At 40.1% G+C, this 26155-nt stretch overlaps 2 protein-coding genes across 2 annotated transcripts in view; both read left to right on the forward strand.

Annotated features, from left to right (window-relative positions):
• Positions 1-1781: 1781 nt before the first annotated feature.
• Positions 1782-16602, forward strand: LOC109043923 (serine protease snk). The gene is made up of 5 exons (XM_019061286.2): positions 1782-1901; positions 6201-6307; positions 9343-9599; positions 15065-15237; positions 15673-16602. The coding sequence occupies exons 1-5, from the start codon at positions 1899-1901 to the stop codon at positions 15847-15849; spliced, it is 717 nt and encodes a 238-aa protein (XP_018916831.2). The 5' UTR covers positions 1782-1898; the 3' UTR covers positions 15850-16602.
• A 5460-nt stretch (positions 16603-22062) lies between these two features.
• Positions 22063-26155, forward strand: part of LOC109043922 (uncharacterized) — a 46698-nt gene continuing 42605 nt past the window's right edge. The window contains 1 exon segment of the mRNA XM_072303888.1: positions 22063-22470. Within this exon segment, the coding sequence (XP_072159989.1) occupies positions 22350-22470 (121 nt within the window). The 5' untranslated portion in view covers positions 22063-22349.

Genomic DNA, 26155 nt, shown 5'->3' on the forward strand with positions numbered 1-26155 from the left:
ACCGAAACGACATAACTGCATCTCAATGTTGAGAAATTTTCACCCACAATAAGAGCCATTTCTACGAAATCGATGGTCATTTTCAAGTGAAAATTGCGCTGATTTTTCCTCAAATCAAACGCAAAAATTGGTTGAATCTTGAATTGTAGTTGCCAAGTCACATCCCTCTAAAAATTAAATTTTTTGGGTCAGTTTTTCAACCTTGAAATGAAATCACGTTCCTTCGTCAGGGAGACCACCGCTTTACTGGCTGGATTTGGAGTTAATCTTATCTGAGTTTCAATTCACCATTTGATGATCTAAAATAATCCTCCTCAGATTATTATTAGAGCTTTTACTTTAGGGAAATGATTGAAATCTGAAAAATGCCAAATTAAATACAAAAACTAAAAAAGAAATACGTTAGGTGACAATCGGACGAATTTTAAGCATGATCAGCCCAACTGCATTTTACGTTGTTCAATTTCCGAGCATGCTTTCTTTTTCGAACAGACCTTGGAACAATCGTCTTGAAAGTTTGTGTAAATTTTTTTCAACTTATACAAAAATTACTCAAAAAGTTTCAAGTCGGAACGTTTCTTGATATTCCTGTAAAAAAAGATAAAATACCAAAAAGTCCACCCCGGTATCCACCCAAGCCGACTAGGTCACAGGTCAAAGCGCCAAGGATTAGTGAAACTAGTAAGTAACTTTCACGTCTTTAAGATTAGGGTTTGGCAGGGTATGAAATGTGCCAACCAAATTCATGAAGTTTTACTTAAATTGTAGCTCGAACGCCGATCAGAGCTCTTTACTGCCACATAACTATTACAATTTGTCGTCGCGCTAGCGAAACGACATAACTGCATCTCAATTTTGAGAAATTTTCACCCACAGTGAGAGCCATTTCTACGAAATCGATGGTCATTTTCAAGTAAAAATTGCGCTGATTTTTCCTCAAATCAAACGCAAAAATTGGTTAAATCTTGAATTGTAGTTGCCAAGTCACATCCCTCTAAAAATTTAATTTTTTGGGTCAGTTTTTCACCCTTAAAATGAAATTACGTTCCTTTACGTTTCCCTACGACCACCGCTTTACTGGCTGGATTTGGTGTTAATCTTATCTGAGTTTCAATTCACCATTTGATGGTCTAAAATAATCATCCTTAGATTATTTTTAGAGCTTTTACTTTTGAAAAATGAATGAAATCTGGAAAAATGCCAAATTAAATACAAAAACTAAAAAAGAAATACGTTAGGTGATAATCGGACGAATTTTAAGCAAAATTAGCCCAACCGCATTTTACGTTGATTAATTTCCGAGCATGCTTTCTTTTTCGAATAGAACTCGGAACAATCGTCTTAAAAGTTAGTGTAAGTTTTCTTCAGCTTATACAGAAATTACTCACAAAATTTCAAGTCGGAACGTTTCTTGATATTCTTGTAAAAGAGATAAAATACCAGAGGAAATTAAACACTGATTAAGGTACATAGGCTAATTCTAGTTGAAATGTTCTTCGAAAAAATTGTGTATAACGCCGAAAAACCTTTTTCATTGAATTAATTTTCCTTGAAAGTATCCAATATTACCCACTATTTTAAAAAAAAAAAACATTTTGTGTATCGAAGATTTGAGTTTTAGGATCGCTCCTGTAAATTATGTACAGGGGAAATTCAATTTGAAATACCGACTCCTAATAACGAAACCACTTCGTACAGAAAATCCGAGCTGTTAAAGGAAATACATGCGAATGAAATACTAACTTGAATTGTATCTTTTTTTAATAGAGTGTGCAGAGTACAAAAAACTGACAAAAGCTGGTCAGTCAGAATCTTCCTTCCGGGATAGCTGTCCTCAGGCCAGTTTCGGTGTAGCAGTCGTCGGTGGGGAAGATGCCGCTCTCTATGAATTTCCGCACATGGTAAGTCCTAGGGTCCTACAATAGGTATAAATAAATATTATCAACAGAAAACTCCATTCTTATTGACCCCAAGACACCGAATACTACGTTTTTCAGTGCAACGTCAATACTTAACAGGAGTCTTTAGGTGATGTCCGCTAAAAAAAAATTGTAAGAAAGAAACTTTGTTTTCAGTGGCGTGGCGTGCTTTGCGATATATCGATTGATCGGCCATTTAAACCTTTGCAAAAGTATCGATAAACAGGGTGTTCGCAGCGAACACCCTCATAATCGATTACTTACCAAAGCTTCAAATGGGGAAATATCGATCAATCGCAAAGCACGCCACGCCACTGTTTGTTTTGCTTTTTAAAGTTTCTATCAACTTTAGGGCTAAAGAAAGCTCTTACACTTGTCCTTATTCGCCCTTAAGAGCATATCCAGTGATTTTACCTGGACACAAAACCATGAACTCAAAACATGAAATATATTGGTGACTTCTGTTAATACTCCACACAAAATATATCTCATCCGAAACCGAAGGTCACATTTCCACATTTGCAGTAAATAGGGTGTCCTTTTCATGTTCTCTCATGAGTCATTTCCAACCGCTGCAAATAAAAAAAAAAAATAACATGGTTATTTCATCGAGGAAAAGTGTACCAGCAGCTTGAGAGTGTTTTTATTGTGTAAACTAGGGTTTTCCGAGTGGAATTCTAAAATTCCTCACTGACGTCTCGACAATTTAAAAGAAGCAGGAAAACCGTTTACCTCCTCGAGGAAAGCCCAGAGAAAGGGTCATTCTGTGTACGCATTTGCTCTTATATGATGTTTTGCAACACCCTCTGCAAGCATGACAAGTTCGCCATGGTTAATTTAAAATTGTCGAAATTTCTGTTACGCGATTTGGTAGTCACAAACACTGTTGACTGAGTATTGTCTTCAAAATTTGTGATAAAGTTTACTTTGATTTGATGTACGATTTCTCCAGTTGAAGCTTGACGCTGATGGTTCATACATTTTAAAATACGCGTGGCAGCACGGACAGTTGCAAAATTACACTCTAGACACGATTAGTTTCAACAACGTAAACTATTTGTAACGTGTTTTTGCTCATGCACAAGATCAGTCAAGCAGAATGTTCAGTTACAATGATCAAACTTCTGAATTAGAAGCCCCTGCAGTCGTTTACGGTAGAGTATACCTGTACAGCGAGAGTATAGACAGATGTGAAACTCCGAAAATCCATCAGGCCTTCACCGATGCCTCTGCGAATGAAGTTAGGGCTCAGAAATGCAGCCAACCTATGAATTTCAATTATCCAGAGCGATTTATTAATACAATTGTTACGAAGCATCGTTTATAAAGCACGTACTTGACTTAGTTTTTGCATAAATTTACTCATTTTTGCGGAAGAACGCTCATTTATGTACATCCTTCGCCATCTTGGTTAGAATTGGAATCTGCAGACTGGCAGTGAAATTTTGTGCGTTTGAAGTTGGTTAGAAGGGTGGCTGCACTTTTGGGCCCTAAGCCCTCCAAGAAGCGATTTGTCCATACTCTCGCTAGACAGGTACTCTAGTTTACGGGGCTTTTGGTCTTCCAAAAGTCTGGAAGCTCTTAATTTACGGGGTGCTTAATTTAAATCGCTCAGAGTTGTCAGTATCACGTTTCCGTATGACTCATCTCCGGTGTCAAACTTTCACTGCCGGCGAGTCGCGATCCGTAGTTTATGATGGAAATTACTTGACCAACCGGGTTGAGTGGAGCGCACTTGAATTTACATCGACGTAATATCACTTTACGTTGGCAGATTTTGGCAGTAAATTACACAATGGACGCACAGTGTAAGGTGTCTCGTAGAATTTTTCTGCACTATTTTGACTGCGTAATAGGGTATCCTCTTCGAAGACCAAGAGCACTATTCTTCGCGCATGTGATGCAGGTGTTTCGAGCGATTTTAATGTGAGTATTATATATTCAGATTAATTTATGGCACCCTTCCGCAGCTCCTCATTAAGAACACAAAACGGCAAAACATCTTATTCAAAAAGAGACTGTTGGGCATCAAATTCTGTTCCTTGAATTGTCTCCTGCATTTGCATCAGGTTTCAATTTTTATTTTTTTTTTTTTTTTTGAAACCGGCGCAGAAGTATTGCCTGATTCTTATATTTATACTATGAAAATCATAAGGATGGAATCACCGGGTTAATCATCGAATTTGATAAGTAATAATAGACAAAGGAAACAAAGAGAAAATGGATCAATCCTATTTGTAGAAGCGGGTGGTTGCAATGGACATGGTAGGTAAGTAATAGACTAACTAACGGCAATCGACGAGGGACCTGATAGTTATTCTATCATTATCCCCCTTTCTGTAATAACTACCCGTTTCGACCAATGAGATCGCTCCATTTTCCCTCTGTCTTCTTTGTCCATTCCTTTATCATTCTATCTTCATCTATTTCAATATTCAGCGCCTAGAACTCTTCGCAAATATATGCTCAATCTACCATGTTGAGGAAAACGCCGTGCGACCTTTTAGGCGTTGCTACAGTCCATCTGAGACTTTATGAGCTCCCTGAAATACGTTTGAATAATTTATTCACAACATAATCTATAGTATCCAAAATTGTTTATAATAATTCTTCATAACTTTCGTCAAAAATAAATCCCTCAACGGAAGAAATTTAGCTACATTAGAATGTTCAGGTCGTGTTTCCTCTCAGCTTGGCAGGAATCCACTACAGCGGGCCATATAATTATTGAAACTGATAGACAAATAAGACATAGAAAGTATGGGGCGATCCCATTGGTTGAAATGAGTGGTTCTTACAGAGTAAGGGAGAAGATGATGAACTAACTATACGGTCTCTCGTGGGCTGTCTTTAGTTAGTCTATCACCTACCTCCTTTGTCCATTGCAACCCCCCGCCTCTACCATCAAGATAGCTCCATATCGACGGTGAAACTACCAAACCACATATCTCGTTTGCGGTGTTTAAAAATCTACGCTCGCATTTTATTTTTTTGAAGTAGACTAAATCAATATCATTCCTTGAAATTTTCACAGAATTTTCTCCGCACGAAGAGGAAAAATCACAGAAATTTTCAAGACTGGACGTTAAGTAGTTTTTCATTTAAAAAATGAAGTATCACAGGAAGTCTGCGACGTCGCAAACCGAGATACGTGGTTTGGTAGTTTCACCGTCGATATGCTTTTTGCCTCCTTTGTCCGTAGCTTTTTTTTATCACTGTCAATGATCAGCCCGCTGTGTTCTTTATACTGTCCAACCTCAAGCTTTTATCTTCGTGCACTTGTGTGCTTTTCAAGTAAGTTGATACGTGATAAGAACCATCAATTCGCACGCCGAAGTTGGCAGTTGTTTTTTCTTGTCCTGTGTTAAAGTCTCCAAATAAATCCGTGTAGCTCATTGAATGGGCCTGTTGCAACTTTTGCCAGGGCAAAAAAAAGAATTGTTCCTTACAGATAATGTCTCAAAAATCACGATGAGCGCATCGGCAAAGCATCTGAAATGCACTCGTTACTTCACAGTTTGCGTAAGAAATTTGCGTTTTTTCGAGCTTCCTGCTTCGAAAAGGATACTACAGCACAGGTGAACATTTCGTTAGCGGAGTCATTCCTTTTGTTCCCTACTCAACATGGCTGACATTTCCGCGCGCAAGTTGAGGACAGCACGAGGTCAATCAAGGCAGATATCTATCAACGCGAGAAAAATGTGAGTGTAAACACGCCGATTGTTAACAGGTGGTTAGAATCATCGTTCCGTCACATGTGTTTAGGCAGATTGGCGTGTTGAATATTGCGTGGTATCCTTGTGAGCAGGGGTTGGATGGGATGACTCCTCTAACGAAATATTCACCTGTTCCGTGGTAATAGTTTTTACAGCGGGAAGCTCGAAGAAACGCAAATTTTTTACAAAAATTGTAAAGAAAGGAGTGTATTTCAGACTTTGCCGATGCGCTCATCGTGATTTTTGTGACACTACTAGTAACAACTCTAATTTTTGATCTAGCAAAAGTTTGCAACAGGCCCATTATCAAGTACTACGCACATGTTCCTTTGTTTATTTTTTGTACGATACGAAAACCACGATAATTTGTAAAAGAAGTAATCAAGAAAGTTAGGATGGCGTCATCTTGGCTTTTTAATGACAGTCTCTCATTAGCAAACGCATCGAACAAGTATAGAGGAAAGAGAGCGCCGTATCTAAAGAAATCAACCTAGCTTTTTTTTTAGTAAGATGATTGACCTATTTATTCATTTGAATAGGAAATGGTATGATTGATTGCTTGCAGGTCGCGCTAGCTTATAAGAACCGAGGTCGTCTGGGTTACTATTGCGGAGGCACCCTCATAAGTGAGAACTTCGTTTTGACAGCCGCGCACTGCATCGGCACCAGCTTGTAAGTTCACTCGTTTCGCATGTTACACCCGCATTAAAGTCAGACGGGTTTTCTATCCCCTCTTCTTCTTTCAAATTTTTTCGGTGCAGATTATGAATCAACAAGACCAGGATTAGGAATCCGGCCATTAGTTATTCAAAAATGGCCGTCTCCGACGCGCAGTGGTGAGGCGTGCACTGAAAAAAAATTCTCAGAGTTTTTACCAATATCCGTTGGTACCTTTACCATCTCACTTTTTTCACCAATTGTTGGTAATTTTACCAAGATAGACTGGTAAGCTTACCTAAAAACCGGTATTTTTACTGTTTTTTCAGGTAAGAATACCACTTTTATTGGTAATCAATTCCCGGTAACTTTGCCATTTTATCCCGGTAATTTTACCACAGTCGATAAAAAATATTGGCATTTTTACCAAGGTCCAGTAAAATTACCGAGAAAGTTCAACAATTTTACCGAGATTTCTTGGTAAAATTACCAATTCATAAATGGTAATTTTACCAAGAAAAAACTGGGATCAAATAGAACCCTGAATTCTTGGTAATTTTACCCTTTTCTTAGTAAATACACCGATATTTTTTTTTCAGTGTGAATGATCGGTTATCCGATATTTTCCCATTTGAAGCTACGGTGAAGAATCGATTATTAAGGTGTTCGTTGCGAGCACCCTATTAATCGATCCTTTTCTATAGGTTTAAATGGCAGATCAATCGATATATCGCATAGCATGCCACGCCACTGCCGACGTATTGTCCATTTCACAGCTTATGAGGCGTATGAGACCAAACGTATGCAATTCTTGAAATGCTTGCACGATCGTTCAGCTGTACCTACATGCCACAAAAGAAAAAGCAGAATAAAATTAATTCTCCCAAGTTGTTAAAACCAGTGCCTACGTGAATCAAATCGCGCGCTAAAATCAAAACGGTTCCGGGATGCTTCTTATGATCGAACAATGCTCTTTCTCCATTCTGTGTTTTTTAACTGCTCGTAAAAACCGCGCAACAGCTGAGCCAAGGCGTCGAGATGAGGTCTTCATATTGTCAACCGCCAGCAGCTGTTGAGGTGACGTTTAGTGAACGATTCCTTCCAAGTAGATTTAGGTTTTTTCACGAGCGGGAACTTTTTGAATTTACACCGTTAAACATTTCGGACTGAAATTCTGTACCAGAGTTTATAAGGTGTTGTGAAGAAATTTAATATAATTCCTCCGGGGAGTTATACATTGAATAAACATTAAAAAAAAATCTATACAGCGCCAAAAATAGGTTAAAGCTGGGGATTTTGGGGGCTATATAGTGCCCAGTACTGAATTTCACTCCTCCATTATTAACAGTGTATGTATGGATAAACGATAGTTTTTTAATCAGAAATACTTCTGATAATTTTCTTTGCACAGAGGGGCCGCATTTAGCAGAAAGGAATTCAGCCACATCAACTATTGCCAAATTTAACTGGGCAATTAATTTTTTTATAAGAGAGCGTTTGTTGGGATTCCTTGTTCGAAAATTTTAAGGAATTTGTTTCGTGCTAGGCAGACGATACACTGAGATTTGCACAAAAATCCGCACAGCCGTTATAATGTGAAAATTAAATTTCTCAATTAAATTTGGCGATGTCTGATGTGGCTTGCTTCATTTCTGCTTAGCGCGGTCCAAACCGTGTTCTACACGAAATTTTAATGAGGGAACATAAATTACAATGCCTAAATTTGAAACCTTCCCTGAGAAAAAAAGTCGTTTGGATCTAGAGTCCAGACTCATAATAATGTTGATAGGAAATAATACTCTTGATTCAATAAGATTTTTCCTTGAATCGAAGAGCCGAGCCTCTTGATTTAGGCGGATTTCCTTTTGATTCAAGCCAAAAGTCCCATAGAATCAAGAATATTTTGTCTCGTCAATGTTTTTAAGAGCCTGGATTATACTGCCGTGCGAAGGAAAAACGCCGTATGAACCTTCAGGCGTTGCCAAACTTCCCTTGATAAAACATGAATTTCCTGGAACATTCATGAACATTTTCCTTCCGATTTTTCAGATAATTTTGTTCGTAATGTCACGTAAGGCTCCTGAAACTTTTGAAGCAAAATTTTCATAACTTTCCTACAAATTGAACATTTAATCGAAGGAAATTTGGCAACTCTCGAATGTTTATACGGCATTTTTCCTTTGCACGTTAGTATAGATCCAAGCGATTTTTGTCCAGTTTATCTAGGTGTGAATCCAAGGCATAGAGTAGATAGAGTCGTAATGTAAGTGGGAGAGCTGGCGCCACTTTCAAGCATTTTCCATGTCCCGAATTCCGAGACTCCTGTGTGACGCCGGGTCACTTTTTCGATACTCAATCGATTGTTTGCGATACACGGGTACCCGGCCATCCGATGACAACAACAACAAAGGAGATAGGAATTACCACGTACCCCACACCGCCATTTTGGATCGAAAATGTATCGAAAAAGCGACCCGAACTCGGCGCACACCGGGCTCGGAATTCGTCGAGTAGAACATGGCGCCAGCTCTCCCACTTACATTACGACTCTATGTACTCTATGATCCAAGGCCATAATTTCGCCTATCATATGCAGCTAGAGATAGAGTACCTATATTGAGAGAGTATGGCCACTGGAGTTACCACCTCTGATTGGCTCAGCCATCTTAGGCTGAATGGAGCCCTTAGGACCCAAAAATGGCGGACGCCTTAAATTAATGTAATGCAAAATGACTCAAAATGTAGTTTTCTTTGCTTATCGTAACGAGAAATTTACCCAAATGCACTATTGCGACTTCTTTACATATTTTTAAGGCTAATCGTGTGCAATTTTTGAGAAAAATTATCTTAGATGCAGTAAGGTTGGCAGCAAGTGCGGTTGGTGAAAACCGTCAAAAGTTGGCAATGACCCCCCTCCCTTCCACAAAAAGCAAAACAACGCACCGCCATTTTTGGGTCCTAAACCTCTCCATGGGGCCCAGTGGCCATACTCTCTCAATATAGGTACTCTAGCTAGAGATATTAAAATCGAATTGCGTGCTGTTTTTCAGAGGGGATCCTGTGCAGGTTCGACTGGGCGAGCTGATCCTGAACAACGAGGATGACGGAGCGAACCCTGTGGACGTTCGGGTGGAGTCGACAATAGTGCATCCCGATTACAGGGACGACCGAAAGTACAACGACATTGCTCTCATCCGCCTCGAAAGGAAGATCTCTTTCAGCGCCTCCATCCGGCCGTCCTGTCTCCATCAGGGGGGAGAACTGCACCGACTCCCCGAAGCCACCGGATGGGGCTACACTGAATTTGGTTAGAACAAAACATTTTTGGCCCGCGATTTAGGGTGATTCGTCAAGCTATCTGACGTGGCCGAACTGGAACGTCTAGCACTTGCTAGATGATGAGTATCGACTCATAAATAACGCCTTCGTCGAGAAAATATAACTTAACAAATTAAGGATTAAAACAGGAACCTTGATGCTCATAATTGTTTTTACTTACACAATATAGTACATGCAGAGGTGGGAGCCGAAGCTTTTCAAACGTCTAGCGTTTATCGTCTGGGCTAGCATACATAGTATCAGCGAAAGAGCAAAATAACAAACAACAAGCACTAATTAAAGTACATCATGCACAAAATTGAATTAGCTCAAACAGTAAGTAGCAAAAGTTTGTAGCTGTACAGGTAAGAAAGGATAGAGCGAGTTGACAAGTGATAAGAGCTTTTCACATACTGCATGAAGAAACTATTTAGGAGCATAACAAGATAAAACAGAGGTGAACAGGAAATGGACCTATGGGTAGTTAGTGTGATTACTCACCGGGAGCAGCAGTATTCAATCAATACATTGGAACACGTGTCTATATCTAGTTGCACATTCAGCAAATTTTCTTGATTTAATACGCCCTTCCTTATTTCGTACTTTTCAAGTACACGCAACATCCCTTGGTCGTTGTTCTTCCCAAAAGAAACTTCCCAGCATGGTTTCAGAGCAGTGGCGTGGCGTGAATTGCGATTTATCGATTGTTATGCCATTTAAACCTATGGTAAAGAATCGATTATTAAGGTGTTCGCTGCGAACACCCTATCTATCGATTATTTTCCGTAGGTTTAAATGGCATAACAATCGATATATCGTAATTCACGCCACGCCACTGTTTCAGAGGCCGAGTTGACGAGCCCATTCAAAACCCCTGAACAGAGTAGCAGCGCAATAAAAACCCAATCATTCTTACATACCATAATAATTCTAAAAAATCTATCCTATTTTCTAAGGAAAAAGATACAAATGGACCACTAGACAAGGTACGAATTTAAACAATCTGATACACGTTTCTTAACCAAAATTTCACGTAGAACACGATTCGCTTAACGAAAATTACTGAAACCAACTCCTAACGAAGATATTAACGTTTTTATTTCACATTGGTTACGAGGAATTTGAACTGCCCGCTCACAAGAAACTCAAAGCTCTACGTGAGTCAAATTGCGCACTACAACGGTTTCAGCAAGCTTCTCAAACGAGCAATGTTCATTTCCCACCGTTATATAGCAGCTATAGCAAATTATAAGCAATTTGCTATAGCTGAGCCAAAGCGTCAAGATCGAGATTGCCAGATTTTTATATCGCAGAGACTGTCATGACAACGTTCAGCGCGCGATATGAATCACGTAGAGCATTGAGTTATCATGAGCAAGTGGTTTAAATTCGCGCATCAAGAATCATAAATTATCTTTGTAAGGAGATGATTTCGGTAATTTTCGTTGTGCGCATTGAGTTTTACGTGAAATTTTGGTCCAGAAACATGCATCAGAATGCTGCAATTCGCACCTTGTCTAGTGGTCCATTCAGTCAACATTTCCGGCAATTTTCCGAGTCGCTCTTAAGAAAGCAAACTCTTTTTCACGTCGTATCACTTGATTCCGGCCGACACTCACGCTTCAACATGAAGGTGACTCGTCATGCTTAAGTGACGTGGTCAAACTGGCTTACGATAAATCGCATCGATTAGGTAAAAAATCTCAACAGATTTTGAATTTTAGCCAAGAAAAGGTGGATGATAAAATCATGTACAAACAGGCTCAAGCAAGGGTCCGTCGGGTCATCACTCGGAAGAAGAATGAGGCTTGGGAAGAAAGCTGTATGAAGATAAATACCTACCTTGGAGGCCGGAAAAGTACGGAAGGCTGGAAAGTGATCAAAGGGTTGCGACGAAATAAAATGCGCGACATCATATCTCCGATACCAATTGACAAGATGGAGGACTATTTTAAAGATTTATTAACGGAGAGGCGACCCGAGTTTCAAGGCGGAGTCATAAGCACTAAAGAAGATTCCAACGTGGAGATCCAGCTCCAAGATGTAGTGAAGGCTGTGAGGGAGCTGAAAACTCGCAGAGCTCCTGGACCTGGGGGTATACCGGCGGAGTTGATAAAATGTGGCACCGGTAAACTATTTGAACATCTGAGGAAACTCATGCAAGACTGTTTGCATGGTTCCGAAATACCAAAGGATTGGAAGGAATCTTGGATTACTTCCAGTCATAAGAAAGGTAGTAAACAAGATTGCGATAATTACAGAGGTATATCGGTCACAGGAACCTTGAGCAAGGTCTATGGTAAAATTCTCAAGGCAAAGGTCGAAGAGTTTTGGAGCGGCCAGGAAGCCGAAGAACAGGCTGGTTTTAGAGCCGGTAGGTCTACCGTCGACCATCTGTTCACCATTACCCAGGTCATCGAGAAGAAAAGGGCGGTCAGCCAGGAGCTGCACTTGGTGTTTGTGGATCTTCAGAAAGCTTATGACAGCGTGCCGTTAGTGAAGCTTTGGGAAGCCTTGGAAAAAAGGGGTTTTAGCAAAGGACTTGTGGGGGCAATTAAATCATTTTATAACGGGACGATAGCAAGAATTAAATGTCGTGGAGAGTTGTCCGGAGGTTTTTTCGTCACAAAAGGGCTAAAACAAGGCTGCTGTTTGTCACCAACACTATTTAAGGTATACCTAGAGCACGTTTTAAAGGAATGGAAAAATAAGGTTGCGGGAATGGGCGTTCCACTCGTTGATGGGCAGACCCTTTATACTCTATGCTTTGCCGATGACCAGATCGTTGTAGCTCAAGATGAGGAAGATGCAGATTACATGACGCGGAAGTTGGTCGAAGAATATCGGAAATGGGGCATGGACGTTAGTGTCCAAGACAGAGAAGCTGGTCATGGGAGCAGCGCATCAACGGCAAAGCATAGAGCTTGAGGATGGACGGCGCATCGAAGAGTGTGACGAGTATAAGTATCTCGGTGTTTGGCTCGATCAGGATGGAAGGATGGATAGAGCAATTAAGGACAGGATCATCCAGGGCAGGAGAGCCATCGCGATGCTGAACGGGGTGCTCTGGGATCAAAGCATCTCAAAGGCAAACAAGCACCGGATATATGATGCCATCGTTAAAAGTATCTTGCTCTATGGTAGTGAAGTGTGGCCTTTGACGAAAAGAACGCAAGAAATGTTGAGGGCAACTGAAATGGATTTTTGGCGGCGATCTGCCGGCATTTCGAGACGGGACCGTGTCCGTAATGAGAGAATTCGCCAGGTGATGAAGGTTGAGAAAGATATCGTGCACGACGTCATGTCCAGGCAGTTATGCTGGTATGGACATGTTCAAAGAATGTCGGAGGAGAGGTTGCCCAAACAAGTTTTGGATTGGGTACCACCTGGGAAGAGGCGACGGGGACGTCCCGTAAAGGGTTGGCGGCAGGGCGTTGACGAAGAGATGTTGCGGTGTCAGTTGCCCGATAACCTCTGGGAAGACAGGCATATGTGGCGTTTGGGTGTCGTAGAACGCCAGAGTGCGTTATAAAGCGACTCTATATATATAGCCAAGAAAAGGACGATATCCCCAGCGCGCATGAGTCTAAAGAATCCTTTTAAATAAAAAAAATTGCAAAATTCAGAGAAATGAAAGCAGAATAGTGTTCGGCCAAAACCTCACATTTGCTAAAGAAATCGATAAATGTATCGAATGTGAAATTTTTTTCTTAACACTGTTCTGCTTTTCATCCTCTGAATTTTGCCAATTTTTTTATTGAAACTGATTCTTCAGACTCATGCGTATTATAGAGGCTACCATCCTTTTTTTTTTTTTTTTTTTTTTTTTTTTTTTTTTTTTTTTTTTTTTTTTTTTGGCTAAAAATTCAAAATCTGCCGAGATCTTTTACCCATTCGATGCGATTTATCGTAAGCCAGTTCGACTTCGTGACTTGAGCTCAACGAATCACCTCAATGGTAAATTGTAAGTGTCGGCCGGAATCAAGTGATAAATGTGAAAAAAGAGTTCGCTTTCTTAAGAGCGACTAGGAAAACTGATGGAAATGTTAACTGAATTTGATTCTTTTGTCAGAAAATTAGATAGATTTTTTAGAGCCGCCGGGGTACGAACAAATTGAATTAATTGTGTTTTTGTTACGCTGCCACTGTGTTCAGAGGTTTTGAATTTGCGCAACAATTCGGCCTCTGAAACCATGCTAGGAAGTATCTTTTCTCGTCGAAGGCGTTTTTTATGAGTCGACGCTCTTCATCTAGCAAATGAAGCAACCGCATTACTCGCTAATCTACCCTGCCACTCTGTTTATTGGGGTTTGAAAGGACGCAACTATTCGGCCACTGAAGCCATGCTAGGAAGTATCTTTTCTGGTTGAAGGCGTTTTTTATGAGTCGACACTCTTCATCTAGCAAATGAAGAAACCGTATTACTCGCTATGCCATGAGTGATATCCGGAAAAAACATTGAAGTTTTATTCCTACCAACGACAAGACTTGAATTAGTCTCGGTTTCAATTCCTTGAAGTCTCCTTAGACATAATGCTCATGAGATTGTTTAAAGGACGATATACTGATGATAGGACTAGGATACCTTTACACTGAAAAAAATTCTCGGCGTTTTTACCAAGGTCCGTTAGTACCTTTACCATCTCACTTTCTTTACCAATTATTGGTAATTTTACCAAGACAGACTGGTAAGCTTACCTAAAAACCGGTATTTTTACTGTTTTTTTCAGGTAAGAATACCACTTTTATTGGTAATCAATTCCCGGTGACTTTGCCATTTTATCTCGGTAATTCTACCACAGTCGATAACAAATATTGGCGTTTTTACCAAGGTCCAGTAAAATTACCGAGAAAGTTCAAAAAATTTACCAAGATTTCTCCGTAAGATTATTAATTCCATAAATGGTAATTTTACCAAGAAAAAATTGAGATCAAATAGAACCCTGAATTCTTGGTAATTTTACACTTTTCTTAGTAAATACAACGATATTTTATTCAGTGTATGCTATTTCCCTACGATTAACCCGGTTTCTCTTGGGAAAGCGTACGATTTCATTAATTGGAGCTCTTCACACTCTCACATCAATTGGAGCGCTTCTTTCACGCTTCACGCTCTTCAAATTACGTTAACTCTAGCTTAATTTTTCTTTTTTTCTCTGTTTACCGATGTACGTACAAGAGTTGTTTCAAACTCACCCTTATTAACTTATTAGTTAATGTCAGTAGTGAGAGGAAAACCGACATGAATTGCAACTGGAGCGCATGTCATTCCATCTTTCCGTCGAGCTGAAGTGTCTAAAACGCATAATATGTCAACATACTGCGGCTTTTCCGAGGCGCTTTCACATGTCTCGCGTATGCCAGGACGCTAAACTTATTAAGGCACCGGATTCCGAGCTACGACTAACACAATAACCCTGAAATTTTCGATGAAACATGATTACTTTATTTCAGGTGGAAAGAGGAGCGACGTTTTACAGAAAGTGAAGCTGGAGGTGATCAACAACACGCTGTGCGACCAACTGTACGACAAGGAGAGGCGGGAGCCCAATAGGGCACTCGAAAGAGGCATCATAGAGACCATGCTCTGCGCGGGGAAACTCGATGGTGGTGCAGACACATGCCAGGTAATGAATTTTTCTCATCGCCGAGGTCATGATTATCTAGAATTACTCGGAAAAAAGAGGAAATCGTCATTTCAAAATGGACGAATTTATGCTGAATGGAACTGTATGTGCATGTGGAATGATGGGGTACGCTCGTTAGTGCCCGGGTCATAAGAATGAATGGGGAATATAAAGCGCCAGTGACGTCAGCGGCAGCGAACGAGCCCGAGCACGACGGAGAGATCTGTGGCGGGACTCTTTAACTCATGAGCCCTGTCCACAAGGCTCTTGTCACATGCCCATGGCTCACGAGTTAGCAATCATCTCCTATTGACTTAATGTAGATTCCCGCTTTTACAGTTCCCCAAGAGGAACTATATCCACTTTTGCATTGAAAAATGACTTGCCACCCTTGACCGGTAACAAAGTTAATTTATATTTCATGTCCTGTTTCAGGGTGATTCGGGTGGTCCCTTTGGGCTTCCTTCCCCAGACAACGTATGTCAACATATCCTCGTCGGTGTTACATCGTTCGGGAAATTCTGCGGCCAAGAAAATTCACCAGGGGTCTACACTCGAGTATCTTCGTACCTGCCATGGATAGAAAATATTGTCTGGAACGGAGAGCAATGAAACTAGGCATTCAACAAATGATTTCATCCTACTTTTTCTATTTTATTCCATGTTGTAAATTTTATATTTTTGACTAAAAAAATGTTCATATATTTCTTGCCTAGGAATGTAAATAAATGCTTAGTAAACCAGAGAATGCTTTTAAAGGATTTTTACGGAATATTTTTTTTTTCTATGAAATATTACAAAAATGCTTTTGCATTCTATTATGAATTCTCTGAAATATAAATTCTTTGTAAGTGATGAAATCTTGAAAAGATTTTGACTGATTCTTGTCAATTTTGATAAAAATTAATGTAGATAATTTTATTAGTACATTTTAATACAAATTTACAATCTTTAAGGATATATTTTCAATTAGAGATTAGAAGATTACATGGAATCTTGAAGGCAGTTAACTTATTCTTAAAATAACCTTCCTTTCAATATCTGAGCATATTATTTACTAATAGATTTTTATTGAAAATTAGCGTTTCATAGTAAGGTTCGTATTGTTTCACAACGCTTCTGTGCCGTCCAATGGAACGCCGCACAGTGGATCGAGTCGATTAGGGAGGTCGGACATAACATGTTTTACTAAAACTGCAAATTTTGATGTTTAAATCGTCACATTTTAAAAATTGAGGGATCCTCAAGAAGACAATTTCTTGAGGACACCAATGGACCCACTTTTAGAACCTCACAGTTTTATAGAAACGGAGTTACAAGCGTTTAAAGTTTCCAAATTTTTCCGACCTCTCCTATTGACGCGATCCACTGTGCGCCGTAGGAGCTTTTATAGATGCTACCGCTTTTCATTTATAGAATCAAGTTTCAGGGAGAGTTGAGAATATCTCTTATTCTTTTTGCAAAGAATTTTATTTACAGTTTCATAAAGGGTATGAGAAAATTATAAAAAAAAAAAAATTATGACGTTCCTATACATAATATGATAACTATACATTGGTAAGAATCGAATGAAATACAAGAACAATCACGCGAGTTAGCAACGCTGTTTTTCCTCCATTCAAATCCATTAAAAATATCGATTTCAGGGGAGATCTGCCTCAACGAGAATCGATTGTTTTACTTACATTTAAATGGAGCAAAAACAGCGTTGCCGACTTTCAAGAATTGCCAACGCTGTTTTTCCTCCATTCAAATCCATTGCAAATATCGATTTCAGGTGAGATCTGCCTCAACGAGAATCGATTGTTTTACTTACATTTAAATGGAGCAAAAACAGCGTTGCCAACTTTCAAGAATTTCCATTCTAATGAGAGTATGCTGCGTGCTGAGGAAAATCACCGTATGAGCATTCGAAAGTTGCCAAATTTCCTCTCAGAGAGTGTTTATTTTTGGAAAAAGCCATGAAAATTTTCTTCTTGAGATTCTCGAACATCCCAGAACAAAGTAGGAAAAAAATCCTTGAAAAATCAGAGGGAAAGTATTTTCAAATATTTCCAAAAATGTGTGATTTTACTAAGGAAATTTTGGAACAGCTAGAGGCTAGTACGGCAGTCTTCTAAAGTAAGGCGGAATGGATGATAAATCAGTAAAAATATACCGGCAAAAGGCCAAAAGGGACGTATTCCTATCAAACGGAACCTGTTATGCACATATTCTTATGGGTCTAAGGGCTCATGTCTTAATGCACAAAGTTCCGTTTGGCAAAAATACGTCCAAATAATTCTCACCGGGCTTCTTTGTGATCCCTCCATCTCATTTTCAGAATCATATCGAGGAAAACGGTTACCTCTGACACAAAGATTAAACGCAATATCATTCGAGGATGATGAACTCAGAAAATCTTGAGGTCCATTTATTAGCGACCAAGGTCAAAGAACACCAGGTCGATTTTCTCGGTGGGTCGGGCGGTATTCTACCGTGCTATGGAAGAACGCCGTGCGAACATTCAAGAGTTGCCAAATTTCCTTCCATAAAACGTTCATTTTTCAGGAAAAATTAATGAATATTTTTCCTTGAGTTTCTTAGGATCTTTAGGTGAAATTGCGAACAAAATTATCCGGACAGTTGGGAGGAAAATATCCATAAAGTTACCAAGTAGTTCGCGTTTTATCAAAGACAATTTGGCAACGTCTGAAGGCTCATACTATAGAGATCCTGTATGCATGGCATACTTTAAACGCTCGCATTTAGCTCATCGCCGTGCCACTATAAGGCCCATCTGTGAGGTCTTCGTTTAAATTTCCGCTTCACATATCAGAGACCAGTGGCGTGGCATGCTTTGAAATATATGAATCGATATTCCGTTTAAACCTATGGAAAAGGATCGATAAACAAGCACCCTCTTTATCGATCCTTTTCCGTAGGTTTAGATGGGGAAATGTCAAGAATTGACCATTCACGCCTCACCACCGTTGGGAACCTGGATTGAATGTGAGTCTTTGTCCCATAAGTCAGACGAGACCTTCAGGTTTCCAGACGGATTGTGGTCCATTGGCGTTTCGGTGGTGCCGGATGAGAGCTTCATCAGGGCGTAAGGACCTCCGATGAGTTTCTGGAAAAGCGAAATGCTTGTGGCGCCGCGGCGCTCTAGTTCTCAAGACTTTTATCCCTCGGACAGAAAATGTCGATGGGTGAATTCGAAAAATGAGCATTTTTCCATGGCGACGTTGAAAGTCTCCACTCTTTCTGTTTCTCTTTTCTGAGACTGCACAACCATCGGAGCAAAGAGGAACTGGACCTGCTTAAAAATTCTAGAGAAATTAGAGGACTGAAAAAAAAAACCCCGGGAGCCCTTTAAAACCGCCTCGTGTGACACACATACCCACATCCTCACCCTCCCTCACACACAAAAGGGGGGAAAAGGCCCAGAATTTGAATCAGATTTTAAATGTTTACATACTATCTAATTTAAATGTTTACGAAACAGAAAACTTCTCAACGGCAATTCCTTAAAACTGTTGTGATTTTTCTTCTTTGTGCGAAAAAAATTCTGCTTAAATATCAAGGAATGATGTCAATTGGACTACATTTTGCAATTTGGAACTATAAATCTACCTTGGTTTGAAAACAACGTATGTATATGCCAGTAGTTTTCCTATGCACATAAGTGTTTTTCCAGAAGAGCCAGAATTTATAGTTTCAAATTGCAAAATGCAGTCCAATTTGTTTTCCTTTCAAAAAATACCATAGAGGCGCAGATTTTCAGACACCGCAAACGAGATATGTGATTGGCGACTTACGCAGTCAATATGTAATTTATGTGAATAAGTCGCTAAGATGTCGTTGTTCTGATAATTGCACATATTTCTGTATAGAGGATACAGTGAATAAAATGCTAAAAAATATATTATTGAAAAGAGAAACGAACAAACTGTTCTCCCTTTTCTTTTTCAAACTCCTGTCGAACATACGCATCCCTCTAGCTTCTCCTAAAAATGCCTTAAAATGCCATGCTCAACGGAGAAAGAAAACTTCCGCTACTGGGACCTAACTGAAGTCCTCAAAAATCAAAGTTCCGGGTAGTCCGCGGGACCAATTTTTTCGGTGATAGGGGCCGAATTTCGATTCAGATGATCTAAGTCCTCATTAAAAAATGGATCTCAAAAAAATCAGTTTCAGCCGAGGTTCGATTTCTATGACCAAAAGCTATGGTTACCCGGAACCAAAAAAAAGTCGGTGTCTCATAAGTACCGATATTTTGTCTCCCTGTAGTCGAAAGCCTCCTCTCTCAGTTCCAACAAATCAAAAAAGCATAAAGCCTGGCTCCAAATTTCCAGTGGAGAGTACTTGGATTCGGTGTACCTGTAAAAGAAGGAACATGCTCTCGTTACCCACAAAAGGACGCAACCGCATTCCAGGGCTGCCAAATTTCCTCCTCGCTAAATACATTTTTACAAAGAGAATCTTGAGCATTTCTAACTAAAAATTCATCTAATTTGTCCCCTCATCTCCAGCAAAAATCGAACAAATTTCGATCAAAAATTGTACAGTTACATTCTTGAAAAAAATATTGAATAGTTGGAGTAAATTTTGCAACCATTGAATGGAGTTACGTCCCTTTACCCGGGCAACGACGATGTCTACATGGACGTATTTCTGCCAAACTGAACTATGTGCATTAAGACATGAGCCCTGAAACCCATACGAATATACGCGCAACAGGCTCACGTCATAATGCACATAGTTCCGTTTGATAGAGATGTCGCAAGCAAATAGTAAAATCTGGCATTTTGTCAAATGTTTAGGCAAATAGTCAAATATTCTAACTTAGATTGAAATTCTGATTCTTTTCCTAATTCCAGACAAAGTAGTTCATTGCTCCTTAAAGAGAAAATTCTCAGTAAAAATTTCCCACACAATAGTATTTTAAACAATTTTTAGCTCCTGAAGAGACACTGATCTTGAAATATTCAGCATGTCGTAAAGTACAGAATTTTTGGAATCTCAATATTAAAAAATATGAGAAGCAATTAAGTAAAGAGGAAGAGACAAAAAGAGTTTGTAGGTTTGATGAGATATTTTTCCAAAGATAGAGATAAATCTTGGGCTTTTCGCCATAAATTCACAAAATTTTGTAGACCGTCAAAATTTGACTATCTGCCCATGCATTTGACAAAATGTCTGATTTTACTATTTTCCTGCGACAGAAAAAGTCCAAAGGAGGTCTTGAAAGGCTTTATGGGGTTTCATAACAAGGGCCCGATAAGGCCTACACTTTAGGCTCACTGGGGCAAAGACACTTGGAACGTAGGTTTGCTCTTTCTGACCCCTATTGCCGAAACGCAGCTTTTTTCCCCGCCACTGGGGCCGTAGCGCGAGATTTGAATTTTAAGAACATTGATGTCTCGGCCGAAAACAATTATGACCGTCTGTTGTTGATAAAAACGAGTAAATTCAGTGCAAGCAAATGCTTTGAGAATGAACGTCCATTTTCTTTAAGTGAAGTGGATCTTTGTTCATTTTTGTCGTTGGCGACGATCATATTTGTTTTCGGCCGAGACCGCGAAGTTGTTGAAATTTAAATCTCACGCCATGCGCGGCTCAGATAGGTGAACAAGAACCTGCGTTTTGGCCAAAGGGGTCTGCAAGAGTCTTTTACATTTGCACTAGAGCCCCTTTATACTGAGAGTCAAGACAATGTGAATCCATTTCTGATTGGTTCCAGTATTTTTGGCCTCCACAGTGTCACAAACGGGAATAAAGATTAAATTTTCACCGATTGCAAAGATTATAATCTGGAATGGACCGAGGAATCACGGGTTCGACAAGGAACAAACGAAATGAGAGAACGAATTTGAGAACGAGCCGATCAAAGATTACGAAAAACTGCCGATTTGTGTAATCTTTATTCCCGTTTGTGACTACATGAGGGGGTGTTGTCTTGACTCTCAGTATGAAGGGACTCTACCTTGCACTGGGGCCCCCAACGGCCCTTAGAGCCAAAATGGAGATGTTGCATGTGTGAGGAATTTGCGATTTGACTGTTGATTCCTATGTAAAATTTTGCGAGAAACACGATGGTGCCACGGGTTTTCTCTGAAATCAACTCCCAAGTTCAAAAAAAGCTCTCAATTTGAGGCCAAAATTGAGGGGATATCCAACGCTATCCTGAGAGTCCACCTCTACATCAAGACAAACTCTCCGCGCAAAGATAGGGAGCAAATACATTGACAGGGCTGCCACTTTATTTGGGGCGACTCTAAAACTGAAATCACAGCAGCCCTGTCAATGTATTTGCTCCCTATCTTTGCGCGGAGAGTTTGTCTTGATGTAGAGGTGGACTCTCAGGATAGCGTAGGATGTCCCCTCCATTTTGGCCTCAACTTGAGAGCTTTTTTGAGCTTGGGAGATGATTTCAGAAAAAACCAGTGGCACCATCGTGTTTCTCGCGAACTTTTACATACGAATCAACAGTCAAATCGCAAATTCCTCACACATGCAACATCTCCGTTTCACGAAGAAACCGATGGGGCCACTTTTGGAGCTTCAAAGTTGTGTATAAACGGAGTTATAAGCGTTCAAAGTTTCCAAATTTTGTTCTCCTATTGACTGGATCCATTGTGCGCCGCTGGACGGGGACCGTTTTCTTGCCCTAATGGCCCAAGCCACTCCACCCCTGGAAAAACGGGTTGAATCGCCCCTCTACGGGGGTGCCAAGTTGGAAGTTGACGACGAAGCTACCAGGGAGTGGGAGGACGTGTCTATAAATACAAGTGAACTGTTGGGCGCGCGGTGGCCAATTAGACACCCATATCGTGTATCGCGTGTGAACGCTGAGAGGCCCACTGCGTCGCGCGCGTAGCTAGCGGAAAACCCGACTCAGTTCGCAGCCGCCGCGGTGGAGCAGGTTCGCCTTGGGAATCGCGCCGCGCGCCGCGCCACCACAATCAGAATCAGTGATCAGTCTCCTCGGAGTCAACAAGAGAATCGGTACCGCGATCAGTTTCGCCGTCAACAAGTGGATCCTTACGTCGCGCGCTGTTATTTTTGTGAGTTTCCAGTGATTTTGTGATGATCGCGAGTGGTTCCAGGATGTGAACGGAATCGCCGAGATGAGCGTTCTATCGCTGCGGTGGATTTTTGTGCTCTGTGTCGGTGTTAGTGTGGATGTGCTCGCTCTGGATTTTGAGGGGGGCGCCCCAAGGGACTCGGCGCCCCCTCGCCGACAGACAGGTGCGTTTGTTTATGCTTATGTTGACGCTGATGATGGGGTAAAGGGCGCAGTGATTACGACCGCAAATGGAGAATTTCCACACACAAATTATATTGCTTCAACGGAAAGTGCCTAATGAGCTGGGCTCGCAGTATTTTTCATAATTTTTTGGTAACGTGGGAAATTGGAGAAAAATACATTCAACAGTGAGAAAATGTGCCGCCTAATGACGTCATCTGGCGGCATTTTCCATTAAAACACATGTATTTTAGCAAATTTTGTCATATTTTCTCTAATAATTGTCCAATTTTGAAACCAAGGGTATCCTCGTACTCAGTTTTCTTAGGAGTATCATTTTATAGATGAAATTCACAAAATTTAAGACACTTGCAAATTCTCTATTAGTGTGATTGAGCGGACTTGGGCTGTCTGTATAAACAGGTTCGAAGAAAATCGTATATTTGCAGTAAGTCGTTGGCACGGAGAAACAACTTCAGTTATTAGACTAATAACGTAAATAAGTAAATTTTTTTGCATGAGGAAACTAGGAATTTTTTTTAAGAGGTCAGAAGAGTGCTATATTGAGGGGGCCGAAGAGGCACTTGATTAAGGGGGCCCAAGAGGCACTTGACTGAGGGTACCCAAGAGGCACAGAAAGACGCCCCAGCCCAGTACAAAAGAAGGGTTCGTAGGGCTTTTTCTATCTATAAAGAGGGATCTGCATGGCCATCCCGGTATTTTGAAAACTTTTTGTAGGAGCAGCCCCTCCAACTATTTCCGCTCTTGGTTTACGGTTTACAGAACTGAGTCATCAGTCACAGGAGCTATAGCCTCTCTGATTGACGGGGCTGCTTCCATTTTTCGGCCGGTGATGCTGTAAGTTTATTGCAACGGAGTGACAAATTTTTGTTCAGGCAGAGACTGTTTCACATCAACCAGATTTTTTAAACTAAGATTTAAGTTCAGCATAAGATTTAAGCATTGTATCATCGGTGCTGTTAACCGAAGAGATTGGTTCGCGCAACAAAGCGGTTAATACGCTGAAAAAATTAATGCTGGACTTAGTAGTTCGCGTAACCCAAGTTTTTCCTTCTTACAGATAAAACGAGGCAATACGAACAAACTGTAGGGTACTAAACTATAATGTTGGACTGAACTTTACTTTTTGAAAAAAGTCACTTTTATGGTAAATTAGGAATGGAGAATTTGCACGCACATTTTTTATTGCTTCATCTGAAAGTACTTAAAAAGCTGATTCCACAGTATTTTTTATAATTTTCTTCTGACATGTAAGATGCTTTAAAAATAGATTTAAAAGTGAGAAAATGCACCGCCTAGTGACGTCATCTGGCGGCATTTCCCATTTAAACACATGTATTTTAGCAGAATCGGTTATTTTGTCATATCTCCTCTAATAATTGCTCAATTTATGAATGAAGGGCATCCTCGTGTTTAGTTCACTCAGTATATTCCACTTAAACACGAAATTCATCAAATTTCAGACCCTTGCAAATTCTCCATTGTAGCGTGTGTTAGGTAGGGACGCATGCGGAATTTGGAAAAAAGAGGTTTTAAAACAAAAATTTTAAACGAAAAAAGTGCATAAGTCACTAGGTAACTTAAGATTTCGTTAAACTTCAAATTCACTGAGGTGTGTTTAACCCTCTTGTCGCTTTTTCCCCCTGTTGGATGCAATTGGGATGAAGCGTGGAGTATAGCTGTCACTCGAAGGTCGCGGATACTACAAACCGCGGATAAGCAAGGGTGATGATTTTGGCAAGTTGGCAGCACTGGATTTCGTTGCACTTTAGGTATACGTTAAACAATAAATATTTATCAAGACAGGGGCCGGCCCCTCGCGTATAGTCTATCATTATAATGAATCTCAATCGATGAGATTCAGCAAGTGGTGCCAACAGTAAGCGTCACCACAGAACGATCCCATTGTAACTCATCAATGACCATTGTGGATGCTCAACACAATACTAAGTAATGAGCTAAAACTGGAAAAAAACTCCTTTGGATCTAGAGTCTAGACTCTTAAAAACATCGACAAGAAAAAATACTCTTGATTCAATCGGATTTTTGCTTGGATCAGGAACCAAGCCTCTTAATTTGAGCGGATTTCCTTTTGATTCAAGCAAAAATCTGATCGAACAAGAGTATTTTTTCTTGTCAATGTTTTCAAGAGCCTGGACTCTAGATCCAATCAGTTTTTTTTTTTTTTTTTTTTTTTTTTTTTTTTTTTTTTTTTTTCAGTGAAAAATGAAGTCATAGGACTTAATTCATCACTCCTTGTAATTTCCTTTATAATATTCAAAACTCGGAACTTTATGCAGACTCAGAAAATTTTACAACACAAAGGAGTTTGGCTGATCTTTGCTAAAGTTGGCAAACTTCGCCATCTCTGTCCGTCAGTTGAAGAGCTAGGAATTACAGCTACGTCAGAAACATCAGCAACCTGAGATTCAAAACCTATCGGTTACAATCGAAATCTCATTCATGGTCGAGTAGATTAAGAATTCGTCGCTTTTCTGACGTAAAAGCTTATCTCAATTTCCCCGTGAGCCCCGTTCTTCATTTAAATCCGGATCCATCAATTTGGCAACACCGGATTTCCTCCATTTAAACCTATGCTAATTAATCGATCCATGTTGGAGCACCTGGCCCCAACAAGAATCGATAATTTCCAAAGGTTGGAAAGGTTCAAAACCATTGCTACCTTATTGTCCTCAGTGTCATCGTTTTTAAATTTAAATGTGATTTGACAGATTGACATCTCGAAGTCCTAATCCATCTAATACAGAATGAAATTACTCTTAATGAATGTCATTATACCTAGAATAGCATGGACAAGATAGTGTCAAGATAATAATCTACCTGTCGGAGCCACTGAAAACTTGATTTTCAAAAGATATCAAGAATAAGCGGCAGCTATTTTGAAGCGCCTTAGGGCGCTTTCGTACAACATGCAACTTGCAGGTTGTTCGGAAATTACATGTACATATTTGTGCGTGGATATTTACATCGCGTCTGGCAGTGGATTTTATGAAATGAATGACTCTGGATACGCCTCTACACAGAAAAGTGGTCTTACAGGGGCGCCAGCGTTTCCCTAATTTTCTGTTGCTTCTTTTGAAGGGGCCTGAAATCGTTTCTACCCTCAATGCTTTCAAACATTGGACACAAATCACCAAAATCAGATTTCAAAACTACATATCACCTACTTCTTTCTCACGCGTTCTGAGCTGGAGACAAATCAACTTCCTATTCAAAGGCGCGGCGTGCTTTGCAATGTATCGAGTTATCTGGCATTTAAACCTATTGAAAAGGATCGATATACGGGGGGTTCTTAACGAACAGCTTAATAATCGATTGTTTACCAAAGCTTCAAATGAGGAAATATCGATAATAGATCATTCACGCCTCGCCACTGTTCCTATAGACGCTATTAGTGCCACGTCACAGTCGGTATCGATTGTATCGAACTGGATCCAAACAATCAAACATAACCTCATCTTGACACCTCCCTCCCATAATTTCACTGTCAAAAGCCAAGAAACTGGAGTGGCACCGGAAAGGCCTAAATCATGGTGGCCCTCGTGAGTATTTTCACCTTTCTGAAACTGCTTTATCCCGTCAACTTAACAATACGGGAACGTTCCGTGATTAAAAATGCTGTCTCTAACACAACTTTTTTCTCAA

Source organism: Bemisia tabaci, chromosome 9 (assembly GCF_918797505.1).
Source record: "Bemisia tabaci chromosome 9, PGI_BMITA_v3".
In the NCBI taxonomy this organism is placed as follows: domain Eukaryota; kingdom Metazoa; phylum Arthropoda; class Insecta; order Hemiptera; family Aleyrodidae; genus Bemisia; species Bemisia tabaci.

Excerpts from the sequence above, each read along its gene's own strand:
- LOC109043923 (XM_019061286.2), top strand. Across the intron at positions 9,600-15,064 it reads ATGGGGCTACACTGAATTTG|GTGGAAAGAGGAGCGACGTT; the intron begins GTTAGAACAAAA and ends ACTTTATTTCAG. Across the intron at positions 15,238-15,672 it reads GTGGTGCAGACACATGCCAG|GGTGATTCGGGTGGTCCCTT; the intron begins GTAATGAATTTT and ends GTCCTGTTTCAG.